General features: G+C 37.5%; 1 protein-coding gene across 1 annotated transcript in view; it reads right to left on the bottom strand.

The window, feature by feature from the left end:
- LOC140309249 (transmembrane protein 132C-like) overlaps window positions 1-27,013 on the bottom strand; it is a 102,277-nt gene that overhangs the window by 66,301 nt on the left and 8,963 nt on the right. The window contains exon 2 of the mRNA XM_072387066.1: window positions 8,596-9,484. Within this exon, the coding sequence (XP_072243167.1) occupies window positions 8,596-9,484 (889 nt within the window). The remainder of the gene's footprint in view (window positions 1-8,595; window positions 9,485-27,013) is intronic.

Below are 27,013 nucleotides of genomic sequence, written 5' to 3'. Positions count from 1 at the left end.
ATATGACCACTAACCTGATCTTTGTGGGATGGTCTTATACAAAGACATGCAGTGCTTAGTTGCTTAGTTTCAGGCAGCATTTCTTGTTTTGGTCTGTTTCTCAACCTGAGCAATTATTCATAGATTTCTTTGGGGTATTAGTTTTTCTGGGACTTTTGTCTGCAGGCTCTAGCACCAGCAGCTAAAAGCTTGAAGCTGAATCCGCATGACCTAAGGTGACCTCACTCGCCCTTTTGACAGTCTCTAAACTGAGTGTATTCTGTTTCAGATGTTTCAGATGTACATTGGGGAGACAAAGTGGATCTGTTCATGTGTAAAGTAAAAGAGAGATTTGGAAGCAAATATTTCTGACACTGAATTTGCATGCACGCAAAAGTGAATTACTATTTTCTTAACAAATTAACGTAAGAGACTGCAATAGAAAGATTAATCTGCAAGGCTCCAGTATCTCAATATGAGTCACTCCCTTCATCTGCTTATTAATTAATCTTTGTAATTTGAATATCTGAGTCTTTTCTGCTATGTGTACTCACTGTCACCTTTTTTTGTCAGTTGCTCACTTTTTATGAATTAAGAAATTTATCAAGAAGACAAAGATCAAAAGAAAACAGTCATCAATAGCAGCCCTTATGTTTTTGTCCTTGCTGTCACTGTCCTGATAACAAACCTGAAAGAAAACACTAGAAATCAATTTTCCTGGTACCATTTGCTCCCTCATTTTTTGCTTTTATGATCGACGATAGTTATCATCATATCTATACCACGTAGGCAATACTAATTTCTTCAACTATGTCGGACTCTGAAGGATTATGACCTACAGCAGACATGCTTTTTAACTATTTTCATAAGAATGATTCTTTCCTTTTCTGTTCTATTCTGTTGTTCCAACTAGAGCTGACATCTTTTTGCTGTAGTGGTGTTGGACATAGTTTAAAGCTTTGCTGAGTTTTTGTTATTCTTTTTGTTGTTTCCTCTTTTATTTTTCAAAGCTCATTTTATTTGTGTGTCATGTTGTGTTTTAGTTCCTATTCTGAAGATGATCTGACTGCTGTCACCCATGTTCATTCACATTTGTTTGCCTTTACCTGCTTGACTCAGTCTCGCTTTGAGTCCTCATTTTGTACTACAAGTAACAAGTGCAAGTGCTTCTTGCATTCATTACTCACTGTTGTCCATGAGCACACGTAATGAAGCATAATGTTAGATAATTTGTTTACTGATGCGCCACCTTTTAAGGACAAAGCGGATTGATTTAATCACAGGAACTCATACAGTGCTTGTAGAATTCAGTGCAAGCATACTGAGGGGCTTCCACCTCTTGGTATACATTAACACACCCTTCTGTGCAGGTACAAACACCAGCACAAACACACTGATGCTCAGACATGCATAAACACACCATCACAGCAAAATGCATACAAATGTTTGTTAGACTCTTCTCCTTAAGAGGCACACTGTTAAACAAAATGAACACAGAAGACCAGCAGTGTTTAACAAGTTGGCGCACACATCTGTTGAGACATTCAAACGTCTTTTCTCATTTTGAACATCCTCGGTTTATCCATAAGTCTTCTCTCTTGGTGTTTTACCCCTGAGATGTGTGTAGACGAAGAGCAATTATAAATTCCATGAGGCATGAATGCATCATCTGGCCATTGTATTGCTGTATTACGGCTATCACTGTTCTACTGTCTGTGTCAAATAGTCGGAACAGTGTTCATTACAACTTTTGTATTTACTTTTGGTATGGCATGATTTAATGTGTAACCTCTTATGAATATCACAGGTACCAGACAGACTTCCAAAGCATACATGTGCATCTTCATTCATAGCTCATCTACCAAACCTCCTCTCCTCTCTTGGTGTATTTTAGAAATTGAGACATCCTTCAAGATGGCGCACTGCGATCGATTACCAGGTCACAGGGATGAAGGAGAGGAGAAAAAGTGGCATGAAATAGAGAAATGAGAAGAGCCCAGTTATGTGTACTCAGTCAAGTGTACACACCATACACACATCCAAAAACCCCATTTCACTAAACATTGCATGACATGGTTGAGTGACACAACTCTATTATCATTCATTCCAGTTTATTAAGTAAGAGAAACACTTATGTAACCAAAAAGTCATTTATCCCAACACAAATAAATTTGACATTAAAACACAAGCCTTCTGGAGGCCTTTTGTCTTAGGCAACTTTTAGAATTTAATTTCTTGTCTTTCTGTCCCCTTTGTAACAAGAACCATTAACAACCAGCACTGACATGATAAACATCTAGGCAGCTTTGGCAATAAAGAACTTGTCCCTTCAAAGCAGACTTGGTGGTTTGAGCCCATTCATCTCCAAATAACGAGAAAGACTCTTTAGTTTCTACACATTCCAGGGAGAGCAATTCTGTTAGCAACACAGGAACAAACTAATCCACCTTTTTCATCAGTATTTAACCAGGCTACATCACTGGCCTGTAATGCAATAATCTGAAATACGTGTTAATACAAAGGACTTTCATAATGCATGCGCAAATAACATGTTCTTATTACATAATTGTTTAACAAATTGCTACGAGACTGGGCTCACATAACAGAAACATAAAGACACACGAAGACTACCTTATTCAAGTGTAGTCATTCACCTTCCACATGATCTACTTCAGAGACACACACACACAAAAAACAACAGATGAAATATGGCTAAAAGAACAACCACAGCAATAACAGTTATTATCTCTGCACAGAAAACACTATATTTTGCAGCAATGAAACCAATCTTTTATCCAAGATTTGTGTTTTTTTCTGGAAGCACCTAGAAGCTGTAACTATATGGTGGCTTTGTATCAGTTTAGACACAAATAAACAGCTAAGTCCTAACAAATAGGTATAAACCTCTCCTGTTGGTGTAATTACCATTCCAGCAATTTTTTTTGATAATTATATTGTGTGTGCATCAAAGCTTTCAAGTGAATTTCCACATCATATCCACATCACATCGAGCTAAATCAGGCTTAATCTTCCCTAAACAAGTTGAGTCAGTCTTGAGAAATGTCAGAGTAGTGGGTTATCTCTGTTAGTTCAAAAGAACATTTTTTCATTGACTGCTCATCCCTGAACCTATCATCAGAATAAAAAGTGTAGCTATGGTGTTGTGAAAATTAGTCATTTGTTGAAATTCTGATTTTTTGCAATGATGGTAACATGAAAAATGTAGTACAGCAAACATTTAATGGTTTAAAGTGGGGCATTTCCACCTAAATTCTTTTCCGCTTTGTCTCTTTTAGCTCTAAATGGCAAAATCAATTTAGTTTTACACATCAAAGTTTTATAGGCGTAGAGGTGTACTCCTGCATTTCTAGCAACAATAAAAAAAAACATGGATAAAGCCTATAGATAACTGTGCTTCGAATCCAATAAATACCCTCAGGGGAATGCTTCCACTAATTTGAATCATTGTTTGTTGCAACAGACGACTACAAGTCTTCAGCTGCATTGAAGTGAAGATTGCATCAGATAAGCAGACTTTTTGCTTTTCACTTTGTCTACATGTACATTGAAGTGAGAAATATGTGAAGCAGAAAACTAGCTCTCATGAATAGTGTTGAAATGTGTTACTTAAATTGACAAATCTATTGTTAAAATAATGGCTGAGTTCATCTCGGAAGGACAAGGCACATGTAATGGTCCTCACCATCCAGTGACTCATGCTGTATGGAGGCACTGAACCAAGACAGAAAATAGAGCAATTTTCTTTTGTACTCTATTTTTTGTACTCTGGTACATTTTTTTTTCATTCTTTATACCACCAGAGAATGAATGAGGAAAATATCTTTTAATACCATTTCCTTTGCCGCATTTGATTTGCATATGAACCATATAATGCAGAGGGATAATAACGAATTATCAATGACACATAACAATCTAAATTGCTTGGACTGTGATACTAGAAAACATATTATGATAATGACTGCAGCTTATACATTACTTGCATTGTAAATTTAATGGCTTCATATTCCTAAGTGACTTTTCAGAATCTTCCCTCAGTTGACTCCCTAGCAACTGGGTAAGATCTGCATGTGTGCAAAAGTATTTTTATGATATTACAAGAGGACTTTCAAAGGACTTGATGAGACAGCCTTGTCCGTCCAGGAAAATAAGTCGAAGGCATATCAAAGGAAGAACATAGCAAAGGAACACACAGAGCTAATCTTCCCAGTCCTTCTTTCATCACATTCTTTTTTTGTTAGATTTTTTTTTGTCCTTTCACATTGACATTTTAAACCATATCAAGGTGTGACATTGTATAATATTGGATAAATCCTCCAAAGATGTATTTCACCAAACAATGAAATGATTTTAAAGTTTTTGAAAATAAGATTAAATATATTGATGTGAGTGTGGATCAGTGCTTGAAGACTTGCAATTTCTATTGTTAGTGGACAGCCACTCAGTCACTTGCCAATACCATGTTTCAGGCCAAAGTGCTTTAACATGAGAATTACAATGCCAAACTTTTCCATCATCCAGGAGCTATAAATCAGAACTCAAATGTCTGAATCAGTCAGAGTGGACATAACATTTATAATGCCTACATTTTCATGCAATGTCTGTGTAAAACCCAGTTTAGATGATATGCGGATAGAACAGGTTAAAGAATTCACAACCACAAGTCTTCTGCCTCCTGAAAACTCTGCTGAGGCGGCACCCTGCTCCTGAACCATAAGGCATATTTCTGGTAGGAAGAATACATGTGACATGGAAAACGTCCATGTGTGAAGAGGTAACTTGCAACAATGTCCAGAGCTGGTTTTATTTTTCAATCTATTTAATTTTTTGCAGACAATGCCTGCAGCATTAAAGCTAAAACAATTCTAGACAGTCAAATGTTGTCTCCATTTCATGAAATAATATACTCAATATGTCTGATGTCCAATACATTCTGAAGAAAATCTGATTGTTGCTCATTATTTTCAACTGCTTTTTTTTCTCATATAAACAGCTGTTATTGTGTTAATCACATACAGAGGTCAAGTGGAATTGCTGTAAAAAGTAGCACCCTCTACATAGCACCTTCGCATCAACACTCATTAGATTAATTCAGATTGAAGGCCCAAAAAAGTGGTCTTGTTTTGTAATGATTATATGTTTTAATGTAAGTTATTCATGTTGAAATATTATGTGTAATCATGTAAGTATCCACAACTTTTTTTAACGACAGGTGCTTCAATGTTGTTGTTAAGAGGATCAGGGTACTTGTGAAGTTATTACTTGAATGGTCTCTTTATTAAGCAGATAGCAAACTAGAAAATAACACATTACACTTTAACCTACCTTTAGTATTGCACACAAAGTTTTGCTTGGTTAAAGTGATTAATCTGGAATGACTAGATGGTTAAACAATCATTACTAAGTATCGTAGACATTGAAATGTCTTATTTTTAAGAATGTCAGGTAATGCCTGGTCAGTGAACAATTTAATTTGGTCATGCTGATCACTTTTTTCTTGAGAGTTCTGAATTAACTCAGAAAATTAGATATAACACAATATGACTATGCTTATTACCTAAATAGTAGTCTTTGCCTTTTGTTCACCCACAGAAAAAATATATTGCACAAAGTATATTTCACATCGCCCTGCATTACATCAATACCTTCCCATCATACTGAGTGCTTACTGATTACTGAATCAATATCTACCTACTAATTACAACAAATATATGATGCATAGGGCCAGCCATATCATATAGACAGGGGCATTACATTTGACTAGATGGTGGTTTATAAGATCCTCTAAGGAATATCTGATGAATGCTCTTCTAATCAAGCCCATAATACACTACCTGGAGAATATTTTCAAACATTAGCGCCCTCTCAACTCCATCTCTCCACTTTACTCATGCAAAACATGGGGATGATGCTTTAGACTTGTTGAACAAAATAATCTTTTCATGTAACAATTCAAAAAGCTCTTGTTTTTGAGTCACATTTAAATCTTGTCATTTTCTCCCATGGGTGATGGGTTATCAAAGGGAGTGGAGACAGGAAATAGGCATGTACTCATTTGTGATGATGACTAAAAGTAGCACCATTTAAAGCACAATAAAATCTCTTTATCTGAGGAACATTTGTGCTATGGTAAAAATAAACAAAATGTTTTAGCTACTGAGTGACAGAAGCTATTAACACAGTGGAGGTCAAATCAAATCAGAAACCATCAAATTAAAAGTAGCATGTCAACACAGGAATACCCCAGGAAGCAATACCCTGCTGAGTATCCACAAAGCAGTAAATTGCCCGGATGATTGGCTATTAAAAATGTGAGAAATTAGCTTTCATTAACTTTCATCACAGCGTGGGCCTTTGAGCATAATGAATCAGGCAAAGGTGAAAACTGAATTTGACTTGGTGGTCATTTTAATTCTCTTCTAAATGTACCCCTTTTCGTGCAAGTGTGAATTTTACACTTTTACATTCTTTAATCATAATTATACAGAACAACTTCTGGAGAAAAGAAATTAAAAAAATGAAGGACTAGACCTTGAATTTTAGAATGATAATGATAATTAACATTAGAAACTAAAGTAGCGCCAGGTCTGTTTGACAATTTCATAGGCTCAGGAGCTCATCTGGTATTCACGGATACAGCCAACAAGGCCTGACCCAGACGTGTGTAGTACACAGATGATGATGATGCTGTGAATGCAGAGATCAAAGTATTCTCGTTCTGTTGATTAAGCGTCCTAACAAATGCATGTACGAGGACAACCTTATCACTAAGGACCACACAGAGGGCTTTCCATATCTATCGCCCTCAGACGACCAACCTGCACTTGCCATGTGCCACGCTGCCAAATAAAATCACCACAGACATTGCCTCTGTGGCCAGCCTGGCTTATTCATTTTTGTGAGAAAACAAATAATTTTCTCAGTTTAAAAAAGCAAAAATTTTTCATTGCCTTATCGCCTCAGGACAACGAGTTGGTGGTTAAATGAAACACAAGAAGGAGGAGTCTGGAGAATATGCTTTCCTTAAAACTTCACAGCTATTACAATCTTGTTTACCTTGGTTCCAATTTAGAGTCTCAAGTGCCTGTGTACATTTTTGTTAGTTGGGAAAATAATCTCCATTAGTAAACAAGGAGATAAAGAAAAGAAATGTGGAACAGCTTGATATGAACATCAGCATATGTAATTTTCAAATTCCTACTGTGGTTTCCTCCTTGCCTTAGCAGAAAATACTCATTCAGCTTGTTGTGCTTTTAACATGAATCGACAAACTGGTCTGATCCCTAGTTTGAGCATCTACGGCCGTTGATAAGAATTCTGCACTACTGTGGTTAGGATCAGCTTTAGTCATTACACTAATGGACAGGCATTTTATATTGATGACAACTTCATTTGCATTTCATGTTAATCATCTAAATCATGATATCTGTTCATTTTGATAAAGACCCATCAACAGCTCCACTGACTGTAGCTATTTCTAAGTGATGACCTTGAGTATCATATGGAGGAATTACTTCATAACCTGGCTGGAGCTCTGACATGTTCAATGATAAGGCAGCAAAACAACTTTATGAAATACAATCATATTGAATGTCCAACATCATTATATGGTGTTTTTGTAAAGTGTATTTTAATCTATTTAATAAAGTCAAACATAACTATGCTGAACTCCTTCAAATGAAATCTGAAGCTAATGGATTCTTTAAGTCTATCTTGATGTGTATTTCCATTTGAAACCATCACATAAATCTTTTATAAAATATTACATTATACATCAGAGTGTGACACTGCGAAGATGATGAGACACCTTAGCATAAGCGTCGACCTTGTGCTGAAGTTAATTTGTGTTTGGTTGACAAATTCTCCAGCACATTGCCTTAATACAGTAGATAATAAAGATGTTCCAACATGTCCTTACAGGCCCTCTCTGGCATTAGTCATGTGTGGTAAGGTTAAAAAGTTAGCCTCCCTCAAACTCTTTCTGGTTATTCATTTTGAAGTCTAATACAGACAGTATTGCCTGTTTTACCTTTGTATGTTGTCACTGTAACAGCAGAGAAATAACTTTTTACCTTGGTTCACAGGTAAAGTTAGCAATTCTGATCAACTCATCATTTTATAACAATTCAACTGAAATAACTACTGTTACTTAAAATTATTATTTTCAAGTCAAATAGTTCTTAATCATTCTCAATTAATAACAATTAATATATAGTTATTCATTATTATTATCATATATATAATATATAGCTTTCATAAGGATTTGCCAGCTTAATTTAACTTGTCTATTATGCAGTTGTTGTATTGTTGTTGTCCAGGTAATGGCTTTATGTCTCTTGGCCACCAATTTGTTTTAGTCATATTGTTATGTTTGTATAATTTTTTTAGGCTCATCAGATTGTTGGACTGGTTGTTGGAAAAAAAAAAGTCAATGTTTTGTGATGCTCCTGCTGTATTTGTAAACTATTGTGAATATCTTTTTTTTTTAGCTTCTGTGTGGACGGTATCTAAATATTACGAAAATAATACGAAGGCACAGAATACACAGGAGTCAGTTAATATTGGCTGAATGAAGAACAAAAAGAGATGTTTTCTTACCTGAGCGTGAACATCTCCACAGTGGAGTAGGCTGACACAGTAATAAAAGCAGACATGGTTTCCCTCTGTCTCATGGGTTTGGCTGGCACCATGACCATGAAGTTATTATCCAGTCTGTGTTCAGCAAAAGGGGGCTCGACGGGATTCTGATAGAGCCTAATACCACCAATCCTCCTAAGTGGTGTGGAAGTATAGGAACCAAACAGCCCCTCTTGACTTGAGCGGATGAAGCTGTCTTTCCTGGACTCTTCTGAGTGGCACTCTCCTGATTCTGTGGACTGCAGCATATAGTAGAGCTCCACTGGGGTACCCTCAGACACTTCCAGATTCCTCTGGCGTCCTGGCACCACGCTCGGTGGGCTGAACCAGCTGGCCAGTGGCTCCAACTCAGCCACACACAGCCCCAGCTCCCCTTTGAGCTGGCAAGTGCCACGTACCTCCTGGGTTTCATGGAAAGCAAACATGTGCACGCAGGGCAGCTTGTCAATGGCGCTGTAGTCATCCCAATCCCTGCCTGCGACATAAAACAGCACCTGGACTTTAGGCTTGGACAAATTAATCTGGATGTTCATGATGAAAGTCTGCACCTTCCAGTTGATGGTGAAAACTGAGGAGGCAGGGAATGTCCCAGGGCTCTGTAGGAGTTCTATGGGGACAGGCTGCTCCACAGAGAGAGGCCCATAGCTTGCATTCACTGAGGGTAAACTTCTGGCCTGGTAAATGAAGAAAGGCTCAGTCCGTGAAATCAGAGTAGAGTTCCTCATAAAGTCCTGGTTGGCCTCCTTCAGGAAAAATGCCAAGTCAGCATTTAGCAGCTGATAGTTGACGGGCAGGTATGTGGGGATGGAAGAGTATCTCTGCAAACCCTCCAACACTCGACAGTCAGCTACTAAAAGACAGAAGAGAAAAAATAAGTTAGGATAGGCTTGCTAAATAATCTTTATTCTTTTATAACCTGCTCTGCAAACAAGCATATGTTGTAGTCTTTAATTGCAACTGAAGCTAGGTAACGGTCATTTGAAGCAGCAAAAAAAATAATAAACAAATTCTGCTATTCATGTTTTTTTTGTTTGTCTGATAAGTTAAGTCATCACTGTACTAATACAAGTAAATAATTTAAAGCTTCAAGTTCTCGTGAGTTATCTAAACTTGCCTGACTGGAGTAACAACATGTCTGAAATCACACACTCATTGACTAATGCCCTGTACTTGGGGAGCTTTATGTCGAGGACTATACAGTGAGCTCAACATTATAATGAAAGAAATTCTTCTGACCCTACTTGGGTCATTTTCTCGACGCAATGAATGAAGTCACAGTTGTAGTACAATTTTACGCTACAGGTCGATGTAGTATGCGTTTTTGTGATGTGTATTTAAATTTTTCCTCTCGAAAGATAAATGCTGTGAGCAGTGTGTGTTGCAACTTTATCATGTTTTATTGTTATTGTTATTATTATATATCAATCAGCAACTATTTTCAATTATTTTCTTACCACAGCCTATGCACAGATTTTATCTTATGTCTGCTGGCATAAAGAAAAAGAGTGTCTACTAAATCCATTCTTTTATACAAGATGCGTCTTACAATGATATTATAGTAATATGAATTTATCGTCTATATTGCTAAGACTCTGAGAGGCAAACTTGAAACTATATTTGAATGGTATTTGTATTTGCATGACAGGCTGGCATACAGCATATTGGTTTACATTCATGAATAATAAAGAACACTAGCTTTAGATCTCACTTATCAGGACCAACAGCACATTGCATTTTACACTGTGTCAGTGTATATAAAAAAGTCTAAATGCAGAAGCACTATCTGAAAAACTAAATATATCCTTACTGCATCCATATAAATTAAGAGGGTAAGTAGCGACCTGGTGCTGCAAATCAAATCAAAGTGTGAGTTCCTCTATAAAAGCAGAAGTTTTGACACTTTTATGGTCTTAACCATTCAGGTGGGTGTTAACACAGTGCCACGGGCAAAATTTATTAGCAGTGAACTGAGAGGCATCTGTTGCTGCCCTTCAATCTAGGAAGGGTTATTAGGTCATTTCCAAACTATTTGGAGTCCATCATTCTATAATGAGAGAGATTATTCACAAGTGGAAATATTCAAGACAACTTCCATCTTTCTAGGAGTGGACTTCCAAGCAAGTTCACTCCGAGGTCAGACCATGCAATGCTCTGAGAAAGTGCAAAAAAAAGCAAGAGCTACATCTCAGACTCTACAGGCCTCAGTAAAGATCCATCCATCTATTCTCTATACCTGCTTCATCCAACTCAGGGCCATGAGGGAGCGAGAGCCTCTCCCAGGTATCATTAGGCGAGAGGCAGTGGGACTCCCTGCACAGGGCGCCAGTCCATCACAGGGCCTCACAGAGACAAACAAGACAAAAACCATCCACACTCACATTCATTCCAAGGGTCAGTTGTGGAGTCAGCAATTAACCTCAGTTGCATGTTTTTGAAGAGTAGGAGGAAGCAGGAGTACCCGGACACATACACAGGTAGAACATGCAAACTCCACACAGAAAGACCCCAGCTGAACCAGGAACCCTCTTGCTGTGAGGCGACGGTGCTAACCTTCAGTAATCATGATAAATGTTAAAGTTCATGACAGTACAGTTAGAAAAAGACTGACAAATATGTCTTGTTTCAAAGCGCTTCCAAATGAAAGCCTCTTCTCTCTATAAAAGAACATGGCTGGCTGGTTCAGGGTTGCAAAATGACATCTGAGCAAAACACAGGACTTGTGGGAAAACTTTCATACAGACAAGACCGAAGTGAAAATGTTTGAACACAATGCTGAATGCCACATTTGGTGAAAACCAAACTAAGCACATGAGCACAAACACCTCATACCAATGGTCAAGCACGCTGGTGGAGGGGTGATGATTCAGGTTTGTTTTGCAGGTGCAGGACCTGGACACCTTGCAGTCATTGAGTCGACCACAGAACGGTCAAAACTGGGACATACAACAAGACAAAGATCCTAAGCACAACACAAACTGGCACTGAAAGAGTGTACTTAGTTTTCCACACACAGCTTTTTTTTTGGATTAGTTTTTTCTTGAATAAATAATGACATAATGTATTATGAGGATACTTTGAGTCCATTACATAGATAATATAAAGTACATAATGAGTAGCGTGTAATTTTAAATACACCTCAAGTCAAGACAAGTCAAGACAATAGTCTCCTTTAGTATTGCGCAAGGTAACACAATAACTATGGTTACATGCTTTGTCAAGGAGAACATATCATAGAAGAATTTTTTTACAAAACCATAATTGCAATTAAAGCCACTGTGAAAATGTTTTGCCCTCCAAAGCTAAACAGAAACTGCACAGCAGACTTAGAGACATAAAGATGGTTTTAATCACAGTAAGAGTGGGCTTTGACCTTCTTCTCAAGATCAGTCTGCTTTATAATTACACACCCTCAGCACACTCCCATCTTCATGCTAGCAGCTGGAGTAATTCTTTCCCTTGATCATTGTTATAAATCAGTGTCCACACAGGTAACAAATCAGTCAACAATTTGTGATTAATTGTGCTTCTTTTGACCTTAGTGCTGCTGCCCCATACACTGCAGAGATTCAAGGAGGCAGACATAGTCCTAACCTTAAAACATGTGAAGAATTGGCCCAACAAGAATCCCTTATTGAGTGCAGATCCAGACTTTGACTTTACAATAGGAAACACTTCTGAGGAGCTGAACAATACAGGGTAATTTGTATTTTTCATGAACAAGCAGGAGCTTTGCGTCAATTGCTGGCATGAGGCATTGTTCTATACAAGGCATAATGGTGCTGGTAAATGAAAAGCTTTATAGTCTAGAAAGACAGAACAGTCAGTAACAAATTCATCCTCTGGGCCCTGAGAAGCAAACTCACTTTCATACCAAAGCCCTCATGTCTCAATTAAGGTGACAGCTAAGAGTTCTCCCTATGGAGCTCCTCACTCTATGTGTGATCATGATCACAGTAAATGTGATTTACTACTGTATCTTCACAGTTTACAGCAAAAGAATTCAACTGGGCTCAGCCCAGCGCTTAAATCCACGATGTGAAAAATATAAGACTGCCTACATGCAAACTTGAACAAACTTGAGAAAACGAGCAGATTGACAGTTGCTACCGCTACCATGTTCAGTTAGTATGATCACTGTGTGACGTTGGTATGGTAACACATAATAATAGCCTTCAATAAACCAAAGCTGTGGCAGGCATAGGTCAGCAATGTCAGAGTTCACAGAGGAGATTAAGAGGCATAACTGCTAAGTCTTTCCTGTCACTAAGTCTTTTGGCACAAAAAATTACTGTCTGTCTTACTTTCCAAGAGCAGTGATAATCTAGTGCCTAGGAAGCGTGGATACCGTGATTTTCGCGCCTGTCCCTGTTTCATATGTAATTATGGGAGTTTCCCCTCCAGAGCACACATTTAAATGAACACAGCTATGAAAAGAGCTATTCAATTAGCTCAACTCTGAGCCCTGCCATCTAATGCACCCTTATTTACTGCTGAAAAAAAGCAAAAAAAAAGCTTGAGGAAGGAAACTTCCGACGGCCTGCCAGTGAGCTCGTGGATTTTAAAGGGTTATTGACTCTTTCTCATTTGCTGTCTTACCACACTTATGGAAAAGCTCTCTTTTTTTATTTATAAAAGTAGACATGATAAACATTTTTTTCTCAGTTGCGGACAGCATTTGAAATAGGTTCATGCTAATATGTCTTGTGTTTGTCACAAGCAACAAGCTGCAGGTGAATCGTGAACTACATGCTCCTGATTATCAACATGTTGATGATATTGCACTCTGCTCCTGGTTGGCTGCTTTGGTCATAATTCAAATGAGCCAAATGGGTAGGACCTTGTGCAGTCACTGCACGGTCCACCTTCTCTCTCCTTTTCCTGTCTCCATCGCTCTCCTTCTCCACTAGATTTGGAATATTTTTGCTGAACAAAACAAAAACCATTCATGGAACAATGGCAGCAGGCAAAGGTAATGAGAGGGCATTCCTCACAATGTTGGTCCTATCTCAGCATGCAGCCTGGCGTGATGTACCTTTGGGTTCTCTGGAAAGAAACGCAATGAGGCACATCTTGTGTACAAACAAAATCTAAAAGCGTTGTCATGTCTTAATAAAGTATGGTGTTAGTCAAGTGGAAAAGAGGAAATGGAAGATAAAATAGAAAATCCAATACAAATTCCGACCTTGGTGTGTTTGAACAAAAGTCTTTCTGTCTCAAGAACATAATGAATAAGCAATGATCACTAAACTGCACTCTAAAAATTAGCAATGATCTTAAGAGAGTTAAGAGACTCAAATCAGGAAAATTGGGCTGAACGGTTTTGTGGTTGGTAGCACTGCCACCTCACAGTAAGAGGATTCCAGATTCAATTCCCAGCTGGGGCCTTTCTGTGAGGAGTTTGCCTGTTCTCCCCGTGTATGCGTGGGTTCTCTCTGGGTACTCCGGCTTCCTCCCACCATCCAAAAACATGCATGTTAGGTCAACTTAGGTGACTCTAGCAATGTGTGAGCATGCATGGTTGTGTGTCCTGTTTGTCTCTGTGTGGCCTGTGATGGACTGGCAACCTGTCCAGGGTGTACCCTGTTTCTCACCCAATGACAACTGCAACCCTAAATTGGATTAAGCAGGTATAGAAAATGGATGGATGGATGGAAATCAGGAAACCTTAATCATGTTTATACAAGCACTGTTTCTAGTTTGTTTCAGTTCACACCAACACATTCATTTAGAGCCAATTCCCCTTGTGAGCACAAGCATTTAAATCTTGATTAGGACTAGTGCCTGGAAACTCAGAAATGAAATGAAACTAGATTATAATCTCATCTCGAGTTAAATATTAGCCTGGAAATCTCCGATCAAACTAATCAACAATTCTAATTCATAGATTAGGTTTAGATACATTATACAAAGTGATATCAAAAGTAGCTCATTATTCTTGAAGGAAAAAAATTGAGAAATACACCACAAATCAATTTTTCAAAATATGGCAGTTTTCTTTGTGTTTTTTTTTTATCCTGACAGCACTGTCTCGAACCTTCCACCCAATATCAGTTCCAGTGCTCTGTAACCACGACAGGACTTTATGCAACAAAATATTTGGGAGACAGTCAGTATGTTTACTTGTCACTAGATAAAAAAGGGACTGTTAGTCTGACCAAAACGGATTTTCAAAATACATCCAACATGACAAAATTGTCAGAGACTATTGAGAATGTTATGCAAGTACATTTTATCGGGTGTCATTTAGTATCTTCAGTTAATAATGGTCAGGGGAATTATAGTGAGTGGAACACTAAAATTAAATCATTGGACTGCAACAAAGTGAAGGTCTTACAATTTCAAATCTTTATAATAGTCGGTATGACCATTTCTGTTGCCTGAATAAATTGTTTAACTGGTTCCTGTCTGAAAGAATAATCGATCATTTGGGCAGCCTGCATCCCTCTGAGAGGTGTTAATATACCCTTTTGCAGTAAAGCAGATGGAGTCTATTACGAACATAGTAACTGTGCTGATGCTGAGCACATCATGTGAACTATAACCTCAAAATTGTATTTCAGTAAAGCAAATAAAAATTTAAGTAGAATTTTAAATGCACTTCAACACTTCTGTGTATGTTTCACTTTTGTCTTCGTTGATATAATGCTAAACCCAACAGCTGGCAAACTTACTTCAGCTGTATTAATGTAGTGACATAATGCCTAAAACAAAACTGCGTGCTTATATGTGTGACAGCTGTTCTTCTGACTGCAGTTGCCCTGTGGTGGTTTCGTGTTTACATGTAATGTCGTGAGACATAAAATTTGTAAATCATATTTGTTTGAACGGAAAGTGGAATATAGGGTGGAAGGATAAATTAAGCTCAAAGCTGATAGAGAAATGCAAAGACAGAAGAAAAAATTATGATAATTCCGCTAAAATAAAAAAAAGTCTATTTATGCATCCACTTTGTGATCTGCATCATGTATAATTAAACTTCCCTATTGAGTAGCATTAAAGTGTAAAAGTATAAAAGTAGAGCCAACGTTTTGCTGAGCCTCTGAATTTAAATGTTTGAATCTCTTCCTTCGTTTTTGATTTTTCTCTCTCTATGTGGAAACTCAGCCGAGGCGGAGTTTGGCGTGTGGAGCAGGACCTCTTGCTTATAAGTGGTTATTGCAGCATTTGTCAGATACAGAGGATGTATGCTTCATTTAATTATCGGTGAATGGGCAAAATGACAGATCAGTGTGTCTAAGTTGTTTAATTATTTTAGCCACACCAGCAGCAATAGGGATGCATTGCTCTGAGGATAACAATATTGGCCTGTTCATCAAGTAGTTAGGTATTTTCATCCTGACTGAAATATCTCAACAACTAATGGATGTGTTGTCAGATCTTGTGATATTCATCTTAATGACTTTGGCAAGCCTCTGGCTTTTCATCTTCAGCAAAATGAGGTTGACATTTTGGTTTTGTTAGTGAAATATTCAATCTGACTTTAGAGAGACTGTGTGTAGTATTCACCTGTGAATTTTAACTAGCTGACACAAGATGCGGAATGATAGCATGTAAGCATGGCTCTGAGGCCACACAATCGACTGCTGCAGTTCAGTTTCAGAGTTCCCCTCTCTTATAATTCTCGGAGAGTCCAATCACCTAAAACAAGATGTATTTGACAGATTAAATAAGCCTGGGACTTAACAAGCACAGACTTTAGTTCTGGCCATAACACAGCACACTGAAAGTCAATCTATGAGTCGCTTGGAGGAAATTGATTTGGAGTCTCCGTCAGAGCTGGTCTATTTTCTCTATAATCTACTTTCTGAGGCAATATACAAGCACACAATACAAAATAGCCTTACAAAATACATTTGCCCCAATTACTGTGGTTGTCATTTAAAAATACAAAAAAAACAATCCACTCTTGTCAATTTAGGCTTTCAATTTTTTCCCTTAGTCAGACACAGTTATGCAGAGGTGTTCATGGGAGAGAGCTTGGTCCCATGTGAGTGCTGGCAGACCGAGCAGAATAGGTTCACTCATCCTGTGACTGTGGCTTAACGCTAGGATGTGTGGAGCTGAAACGGGACTGGCAGAGCAAAGCAAGGCATTCACACACACTGAGGCTGAGTAAATGAACAGTCACAACAAAGGACACCAGCAAGGACGCCACGTTCCTGCAGCCCACTCCTGCCTGCAATAATGTGGGTGGGCACAGTAGTGAATGACTGCCTGTGTGGCTCATGCATTGGTTGCTGAAATTTCCACTTCATGACACATGTTAAGACAGACGAGATATAAAGATTGAGAACAGGAAACTCAAAAAGTAGATTGTGAGTAACAGTGAAAAAGTAACAGAAAAATAGGTTAGTGTTTCTATGATACCTGGATTTGTTTAGAATTTTTTTTTTATCATTTCACACATGGATCAAATACAAAAGAGTTTTCTGATATCGGTAGTCTACATTGAAAGGATGACAGAGAAATGCTGTTTGTTGAAGTTCAGTATTACACTCTTTGACCCTCTTTATGAGCCTGAGTCAGTCTTGCACTTTGCCATGAATGCCAAACAGGAAGGCCTTAAACATGAGGGATGAGAGAAAGCTTTCGAGTCCCATTGAATTACCCGCATCATATTTCTCACCATGTACAATTAATAAGGGCTATTGAATTTGTGACCATGCGTCAAGAATAATAAATACAATATTTCCTTCAAGGATCATTTGCAGATGATTTATGCTTTTGAGCCACAAAGAAATTCAAGAAAGAGGGACTGGAAGAAGAATCAATACACAACACAGTATGGTATTACTTCATGTCAGCCTACATAGAGAAGAAATCGTTCAGGCAGATAGCGGTCTATGGAGTCTGCAGAGCTGGTGAACACAAGTCATGGAAGAGGGAGACACTGCCACAAAGCAAGATTTGAAAATCTCTGAAGGGAACATGCTGTGCAGGTTAGTTTTCTTTATATGTGACATGAGTTGAATTCCAGGCAATATGAATGCTCTTGGTTAAAGGTAATTTTAAATTTGTGTATGTGTGTGTGTGTGTGTGTGCGTGTGTGTGTGTGTGTGTTTGCAGCCCACTGAGGGACCAGCTGGGAGTGTTTGTTGCCACGCGTCTAATGGATGGCCACATTTAAGACGATAAGAGCTAATAAAGAGTAATGGGCCCGTGGCTTCACTGGGAAGGAGGAAGAGCTATTTTGAGTTCATGTGAGAAAGCATCATCTCAGGGATTAAAAAGTATTGACCGATAAAGAGTAAACACTGCAATGCTGTGCCCCTGGCCTATCTGGTAAACTTGTGACTTTTGGTAAACAAGAACCAAAATAGGGGATTTCTGTTAGTGGTCGTGGAGGTCAGAGAGGATGTCATTCAGGGAGGATGAGAAAGGCCTCCAGGTGCTACAAAGAGGTCTGATATGCCTGGAGCAGTGTTATCACAGCAGGAGACTACAGACTGAGTGGAAAGAACACGGCGCATCTTGCAGGCAGAGAACAACACTTCCTTTGTGCCATCTATTTGTGCATGGCTCAGGAGGAAAGAGGTCTGAGAGCTTTTGGCTTTGGTTTGAAGGATGAAACAAGCACACATTTATGTGTCAATCAGTATTCCCATAGCCCCTCCGGACTTGTTTAAAACATAAACTGTGTTCCTTAATGAATCTTTTGCCCTCACACTGGCCTTTATTGCAAAACAAGCTCTTTGTAAGTAAGAAGAGATATTTAATGGTGAGTTTGCTCTTAGAGGACTGAAAAATCACCACAAATCCACCACCTACTGAGGAGAGCACAGTGAGGTTGAAAGTTCTGTGATACTCCACCTCTCTGATGAGTGTGAGCAATAAAAGCCTGCCTCCAATGGTCAAGGTGGATGGGAGTCAAGCCAAAACAAGTTTTTCTCCTTTTGAGGTCAAGACACATCAATAAAAACTTTTACACACCACGCAAGTGAATCTTAAAGTGGCTCGCTCAAAAAGTTTATTTAAGAAATTGGTAATACATGAATTTCCTAAAATGTGAAGTATTGCAGGGGTTGTTGAGGAGTCAAATCAAATCAGTCTATATCGTCAAAGCAGAAGCAAAATGTCCTTCTATAACCCCATATCTATAACAAGGTGTGATCAACAGTTTGCAAGTAGCTGATCGTAGTAGTTGTGTGCATAGTCGTTTACATACTTACCCTCGAAAAACGCCCTTGAAAGCTGACACACTGATCAATAAGCTTTGCCATTTGTTCATCAGAAAAGACTGCTATAACTATGCTGTGTTCAGGGACATAGTGTGGGTACCGGATAATGCTTACAATTGATCTTAACTGTAAAATTTCTCGCAGTACTTAATATGGGTGCTTAACATAAATGAATGTGGCATTCCAAGAAAATCTCCAAGTAAACGTCTCATGTCCAAACAGACTTATGCATAGACAGAACAGGTGCAAATTCATCTGCACAATGAGGCAAAGCTTTGTCTGTCAAATGTGAAGATGTTTGAGCTGAGGCAGGGAATTCATCAGTGCACAAAGACAGACATCAGGACCAAAATGGCATAGTGGGAAATAAGTCAAACTGCTGATGAGCTCCCGGTTAGAGATAAAATAAGTTTGCAAGCTGTCATTCAAATGCACATACAGACACATTTGGTGTTTGCTGTTGCAGAAAAGACTGAACTCCCTGTGAACCTTCATTCAAAGGCAACAACAGCTTCTGAGTCTTCAAAAATATCAAAAATCATATAAAAAAACACATCAAATGATTCATTTAAAGGAAACTCTACAGGTGAATAGAGTCAAATGTCTCATTAGTCTGTATTAATTAAAAACTATCCAGATTACTTGTATCAACAGTAATCTTTGTTCAGTTTCTGAGTTTTCTGAGATGTCATGTTGTTGTTTTTTTTACTGAGGAGATTTTATCATTCCACAAATCAGAAAATGCACTCAACAGCCACAATAAATGAATGAATAAAACAAACTATATTGTTAGTAATAAAAAACATTCTTTAAATCAGGCGACAAATGGTGTATTAACAAAATAGTATATGTCTCAGAATGTGGCAAATATACATTTTGAGAGAGCATTAAAGGATACTGATTTTAAAATCCCACACATTTTTACTGACTGAAACTATTTACATGTTAAATTGATTAACATGAAACTTCCACAGCTGATTATATGTATCAAGAAAAAGTATATCTATATCATATATTTTATACAGTATATCAATAGAAAAACACATTTAGAGCGCATCTTTTAATTAAATGTGAACTTATTGACAATAAGTAAATTATCCCACAAAAGGCAACTGATAAAACACCTAAAGGGACTGGATAGTATAGTGGAGTGACTGGATAGTGTAGTGGTAAGATTGCTCATGTGGGTGACCTGAGTTCAAATCCCTTGTACGATAGGTACTACCTCCAGTAGGGGTCCTCAGGCAAGACCCCCTTACCCTATACGCCTACCAGTGTAAGTTGCTTTGGATAAAAGCGTCTGCCAAATGCATGAACATAAACGTGTGTTTTTGACATTTTTAAGTCTGAAAGAAGAAACAATATGGAAGCAAAATAGCTTTAATTTCAAATAACAGTAGTTTTGCATGCTGTGTTTTCCATTGATTCATGCATTTTCTCTACCCACTTTATCCAAATCAGGGTATCGGGGGGCTGAAACCTATCCCACCAACCTTTGTGCTCACCAATCCATCAATCCACCAATCCATCATTGATCCATGCTTTGCTTTTGGCTTCATCTATTAAGGCCTGATAAGACATGTATTGTAGTGCCCATGTTTAGATGGCCCCTTCATCGGTTAGTGAATTCTAAGAGACAATGCTTGTGTATGTGAGTTCACATCAAATCATGGACCGCTTTGAACCATCTGTCTTGCTGGTACAGCCAAGTGCTGGTGTGAACCCCTGTCATACGATCAGACATTTGGCAGCCAAACAACATAAGCTGCATCTGACTATTACAACACATTTTAATCCTGAGCTATAAGTGTATAATGTATTCCCACAGAAAACTGTGCGTGTTGCAATGATGTGTTTATTCTCACTATTTCAGGACTATAGAGACAACAACAGTAGCAATGGCTGATTTTGCACTCTGCTCATATGTCATATCACTGGCTGTTCTTGATGTATCATCTCTGAAAACAGGTCAAGGTACCACCTTTCTGCCCTGTCTCAGTCCGTCAAATCCTGCGCAAACCCATCTCGAAGAAGAAAAAACAAACCTATCATGGTAAAAATACACAAGCCATTTATATATCTATATACCATAACTAACGAGACCTTTTATCATTCCTTAGTAACATCTTTGTTTTTGTTTGTTTGTTTTTCTCTAGTGGGTTGTGTGCACTTTACTGTTCTGCACATAGGCCTTTAAGCAAGGCCAGTGTTAGTTTATTCTAAATCTGTTAATCCTTTGGACCTATAAAAATATGATGCTCTATTTTCTCCATGTAGTAGAAGGGACCATTCACCGCACACGGCTAGATTCCCCTTTGAAAAGAGCTTTTATTGCAGTTCCAGATGGACCAGCTAAAAGTCTGCAGTTTAAAACCTAAAGCCTGTCAGAATAGGAGCTAACTCCATGAAAAAATGGCTCTATTTTGAGCCAGAGAAGCTATTGAACCAAGAAAAGAGAAATGTTTTTATTTCAGAATAAATCAGATTGGAAAGCTGTAGTTTTTCTCACTACCAACAAAATCTGTTTGCTTGAAAGAAATGTTTCCAACTTGCAACATGAAGTACATTTACTATTCAAAGCCATCCTGTCCAGCTGCCAAGCTAAACTTCAATTCTGTGATTGACAGCAACTCACTCAGCACATCAGCAAGTGTGTCGGAGTCCTTGGAAACAAGATGATTCCTCTTGCGCCAACAATACAGATGTGAGCTTTCTAATGCGTTTGAAAAAACAGGTAACAAAACAGAACCTAATTAGAATTTTAGTTCAATAGACATTTCTTGCATGCAGAGCTGCTCTGTGGGCAAAGTTAAAACTCAAGGTTTGAATTCATCCTCAAAAAGAACAGTTTCTCCTGACAAACTAATGGTAGATGGAATCACAGTGAAAAGCTGTAGAGATTAAAAAAAAAGGTAACTGTGGGCCGTTTCACAAACACGTAACACATCCAGTTCCTGTTAACTGTTATTTTAAGATGCCAGGATAAAGCAAGAAAGACTGAAGTCAGTTACCATGTGTACAGTTTTTAACTCTGTTATCAATAGAGACTCCCCTATCCCAATCTTTTTTTAAATCTAAATAACATGTGTTGTCCTGTAGCTCTGGACAGATGACTCACCGACTGTAATGAGAACAAAAACTGTTTTTATCTGTGGAAATAATCAGGGAAGATGTGCAAAAACACTTCTATCCGTATTTGTTCAGATAACAAAAGATTATTCACAGGATTTGATTTGATTTCACCTCTCTATGGTTTTGACAGAATGACGCGTGAATTCCATTAAAGCTAAAAATGTCAAAGATGAAATGAAAAAGAAAACACAATGAATATATTCTAAAACTTGCATGTGTAATATTGCACATTTTGTTTCTGAGAAATACTGCAATATTAGATGCATTTTATCACGTCATTCTACTGGGGAATTGTAATTTGTCTCTGCAATAACAACAACAAAAAAAAAAAATCCATCAGCTCTTGGCTGCTTAGAATGTGAGGCTGGAGAAATTTCAGGCAGAGTAAACAGCAAAATAATAGGATTTTTGGAGGCAAAAAAAGCTCTACAAATATCAATTCTTTATAACATAGAAATTGTATCAAAAAGCTTTCCACAAGCTCAGCTGTGAATGGAAAGCAGTTAATAATAAAATGGAAGAGTGTGTAATCACCAATTCCTTATCAGCTTTATGGGTTACTTCTCTTGGGTCACTCAGCCTCTACAAGACTGCAGAGGTTAAAGCGCTTCAAGGGCTAAGCAGCACAATTCGAACAAATCTCTTTTCACTCATAAATTAGACGGGGCATTAAAAAACATGCTAAAGATCAAGTTTGACAAAAAAAGAAGTTGCTGCATTCTAAATAATCTGGTTTAGACACATAAAAGAGAATACAATGATTTCCAAATCTCATAAATCAATATTTTATTCAAAATTAAACTAAATGTATCAAATGTTAAAAGTGAGATATTTCATAATTTCACGAAACATCTTGGCTCGTTTTTAATTGGATGGCAGCAACACATCTCAAAAAGAGTTGGGAGAGGGGGCAACAAAAGGATAAAAAAATACATACTAAATTATACTCGAAAGGAAATGGTGGAGGAACATCTTGCAACTAATTAGGTTAATAAGCAACAGGTCAGCAAGTAAAGAGAGGTAGAATCCCTGGGGAGTAGAGATGGGCAGAGGTTAAACAATTTGCAAAAGACTGCATCAACAAATTGTGAAGCAATTTCAGAATAATGTTCTTCAAAGTAAAATTGAAGACTTTAATATTCCATCTTCTACAGTACACAACATAATATAAAGATTCAGAAAATCCGCAGACATCTCTGTGCACAAGGAATCAGGACCTAAAAACTGCATGAGACACCTGTGATCATCAGGCCCTCTAAAAACAGACACGATTCATTCATGCAAATCCCTGCATGGGCTACGAACACCTCCAGAAATGTGTGTCCACGCCACACAAATGCAGGTTAAAGATCAATCATGCACAGAAAAGGTCATATGTGAGTTGAAGCTCTTTTAAATAGGACTTTTCCTCCTATTTCCTCATCCTTCCTCTGTAGCTCCAATTTATCACAAGGTTTTCTTTTTCAAATTCATAAATTCATGTGCTTTGTATCTTTTGTTATGTGAATTGTATTGTTGGGTACAGTTTAACTGTAATAATGGACACAAAAAACGTATATCAACTATTGTCACAGCATCCATAGAAACTCCCCTCACCACCTCCAGACTAACACAATCAAAACATGAAGCAAGGATCTTGACTCCACAATAATTTCACCTTGTTTTCAGGTTTCTCGTTGTTAAGATTTGTTTTATATGTCAAAATTAGATGCACCACAACATATTGGTGGTTTTATCATAAATTGATATTTGCTGTTTGAATATTCACCTTACTCCAGGCTTTGGCTGTTCCTTGTTTCAAATTTTACAACTTGTTGAAATCCTGCTTAAGATTTTTTTAAGGTTGCCCCTGTTTAGATCCTCCAGAACAATCAGGGCCCAAAAAATACTGAGGTCATGAGTCAGAACTTCTCATCGGGTTCAGGGGCATGCTCCCCTGGAAATTTTTTTAATTCCGTTATTTAAATCTGGCCATTTTCAGAGTCTTAAAGGAACAAAAACAACATCATAATGACTTTTAGGTTTATTTGTTTTGTTTGTTATCAGAGAACATCAGCCTCACCCTAAATGATTTGCAAATGAGTTACAATGTAAAACTGGAGAATGAATCTCATCAAGTCATGGATACAAATGCTTCATAGTTCCTTCAGTATTTAAAATAGATACCCAAGCCCTATTACACTATCATGTTGATGATAGGGCCTAATCTGTTCACTCTTGTTAAGGAAAACCAGCTTTTGAACACATTTCTATTATAATCTTACAGAATACTTCAGTTATCATGCATTATACATCTGACTTTTAAAACATATACAGGTCTGGCATAGTCTCTTCCTTTTATAGTACCTGCTTTCCCTCTATCACTGCTCCTCTTCTTGCTGTTTGGCCCAAAGATGAGCTTGGTTTGGCTCAGCCTTTTCCTCCCTATCCTGTTTTCCCTTTAGTTAAGAATATAAAAAACTGGACTATCTCACTCACCTGCACCTTAATGCCAACGTCAATAATATTGTTAATATTGTACATTTTTACACTTATATTTTAATACCCTACACTCAACACTTTTTTTACCAAAGCATTTTTCTTATTATCTTATTTTGTGTGGAATTATTGTGCCAAGTTTTTTTTATTCAAAATATTTATATTTAAATATTTATCCTTAATTCTTGGTAGCAGGTAAAAAAAAAATTCACTGCACATTGTACTATGTATGATTATGTATGTGACAAATAAAACTCTTGAATCTTGAATCTATAAACACAGTCAAATACTAAACTGATAGAAATGAAAACAATATGGCATTTCAACATCATGTTTTCAGATGTGTCAGAAATCTTAAAAAACCTTGAGGGCGGTGCAGAGCTTTTGAAATTTGAGGTAAAAATGGGGCATTCTGAGGCATTTTGAAGGACCGTTATGGTGACCCATGAAGTAAGGGCAAGTTACCACAGAAAATTATTTATTATTATTATTTTGAAAATTAACCTGGTGTTTTATTTTGTTTCTGCGCACAACTTCCTCTCCCGCACGATCAGCTCTGGATTTTGAAAGAAAAAAGTGATTTCTAGCACTGAATATTTATGCATTGAAATTATGTATCTGAAATTATGTGTTTTCAACGTTTAAATATTCAACTGTAAAAAATTCCACTTCAAAAAATTTTGCCGCAAAAAGTCAACCGCATAAAATTCAACCACAAAAAATTCAACCGCAAAAATTCAACACAAAAAATTCAACACAAAAAATTCAACCACAAAAAATTCAACCGCAAAAATTCAACACAAAAAATTCAACCACAAATAATTCAACCTCGAAAAATTCAACCGCAAAAAATTCAACCACAAAAAATTCAACACAAAAAATTCAACCGCAAAAAATTCAACACAAAAAATTCAACCGCAAAACATTCAACGTTGAAATATTCAACTGCAAATAATTCAACCGCGAAAAATTCAACCGCGAAAAATTCAACCGCAACATCCGAGAACCCAAGGAAGAGCAATCGATTCTAGATTCAAGATCGGAAGTGTACGTCAAGCAAAAGGAGCGAGCACGAGTCACCCCTATACAACTTCGGCTTGACACGGTGACCATATTTTAGCCATGTCCAATAATAATGGGGCTTCGGTGAGTGTTTTAACTCTTCTTTATGCCATCCGTGTGGTTTGTGTCTATAAGATTAAGTAATAGACAGCTTGTACATTAACAGACATTTGTATTGGACATGAATTTTTTTGCGGTTGAAAATTTTAACGTTGAATTTTTTGTGGTTAATTTTTTTTGCGGTTGAATTTTTTGTGGTTTAATTTTTTGCAGTTGAATATTTCAACGTTTAATTTTTTGTGGTTGAATTTTTGCGGTTGAATTTTTTGCAGTTGAATATTTTAATGTTGAAAAACATTCAGATACATAATTTCAATGCATAAATATTCAGGGCTAGAAATTCAATCAGTTTTTTCTTTCAAAATCCGATAACACAGATTTACTTCCATAGGCGACCGGTACTGACGGAGTTAACCAAAATTAAACTTTGATTCATGTTTCCTTGCTATTCGAGTAGTACGCTGGACTGCAATAAATATATCTCCACATTAAAATGCATTTTTTCTCACAGTCATCTAACACTAAACTGTTGTTGATGACGCGCAGCACGTATTCCCAAACTGAGCCACCGTTTTATTAAACAGCCACGCTACTCTTCGCCCTTCAAATATAAAATCACCACAATTTCAAAAAAAAAAAAGATACAGAGGACACGACCTCGGTATCTTCAACCCCAAGTTAAATCACTGTTACATATTGTTTCTTTGACTGTGAAGATTGTGTTGTTATATACAAATGCACATTTGCTTCGGTCAAAGTACTGGCATTAATATAATTGAACTGAAGTTCAGTGCTTGATTTTTGGTGCTCTGTGCATCGCCACTGCCCACTTGTTACAGCGTTGCTCCGTTTTTTATGTCATAAAGAAACAAACCAAATATAAATTTCATGTTCAATGCCTAGTTCGCTCTGTAATCTTTGTGCCAGTACTAGTATTCTGCTACATACAGCCTAAACTTTCAGATTTAACATACCGTGTATGCTTTTGTGTGAGAGAGGAGCAGTGCTTTTGTTTTCAGAGTTCATGTCTACTGCGTCATATTGCAGTAACACAGGGGGAATCTTCACTACTCATCTGTCTTCATTCACAGGAGGGTGTTATCTCAGAGATCAGCCCACTTCTCTGTGCTGCTGAGCTCACAATATATTTTCAGATATTTTTCTCATTTGAACAGAAATTGCCGCTGCAGCATGCAGGTCAGATCCTGAATATTTCTCCAGATGAACAACACTGGCTTCCATCAATGAAAAGACCAGATAAGTACAAGACCTGGCATCCTCAGTTGTTCGATATGTTGTTTGCTATTTTTTCTCACTGCCTTTCATGGTTGTTTAAGTATATTTGTAGTATATTTTAATACTTAATGTAAGGGATCTGCTTACGCAATATTTTTAGAGGTTCGGTAGCATGAAAATGCAACCAAAAAGAGATTCAGAAAAAGAAGGCAAATAAATAAATAAACTTGTGG

Source organism: Leuresthes tenuis, unplaced genomic scaffold, assembly GCF_036924035.1.
Source record: "Leuresthes tenuis unplaced genomic scaffold, fLeuTen1.0.hap1 SCAF_6, whole genome shotgun sequence".
Lineage (NCBI taxonomy): Eukaryota > Metazoa > Chordata > Actinopteri > Atheriniformes > Atherinopsidae > Leuresthes > Leuresthes tenuis.
This window is presented reverse-complemented; position numbering and strand designations above follow the sequence as displayed.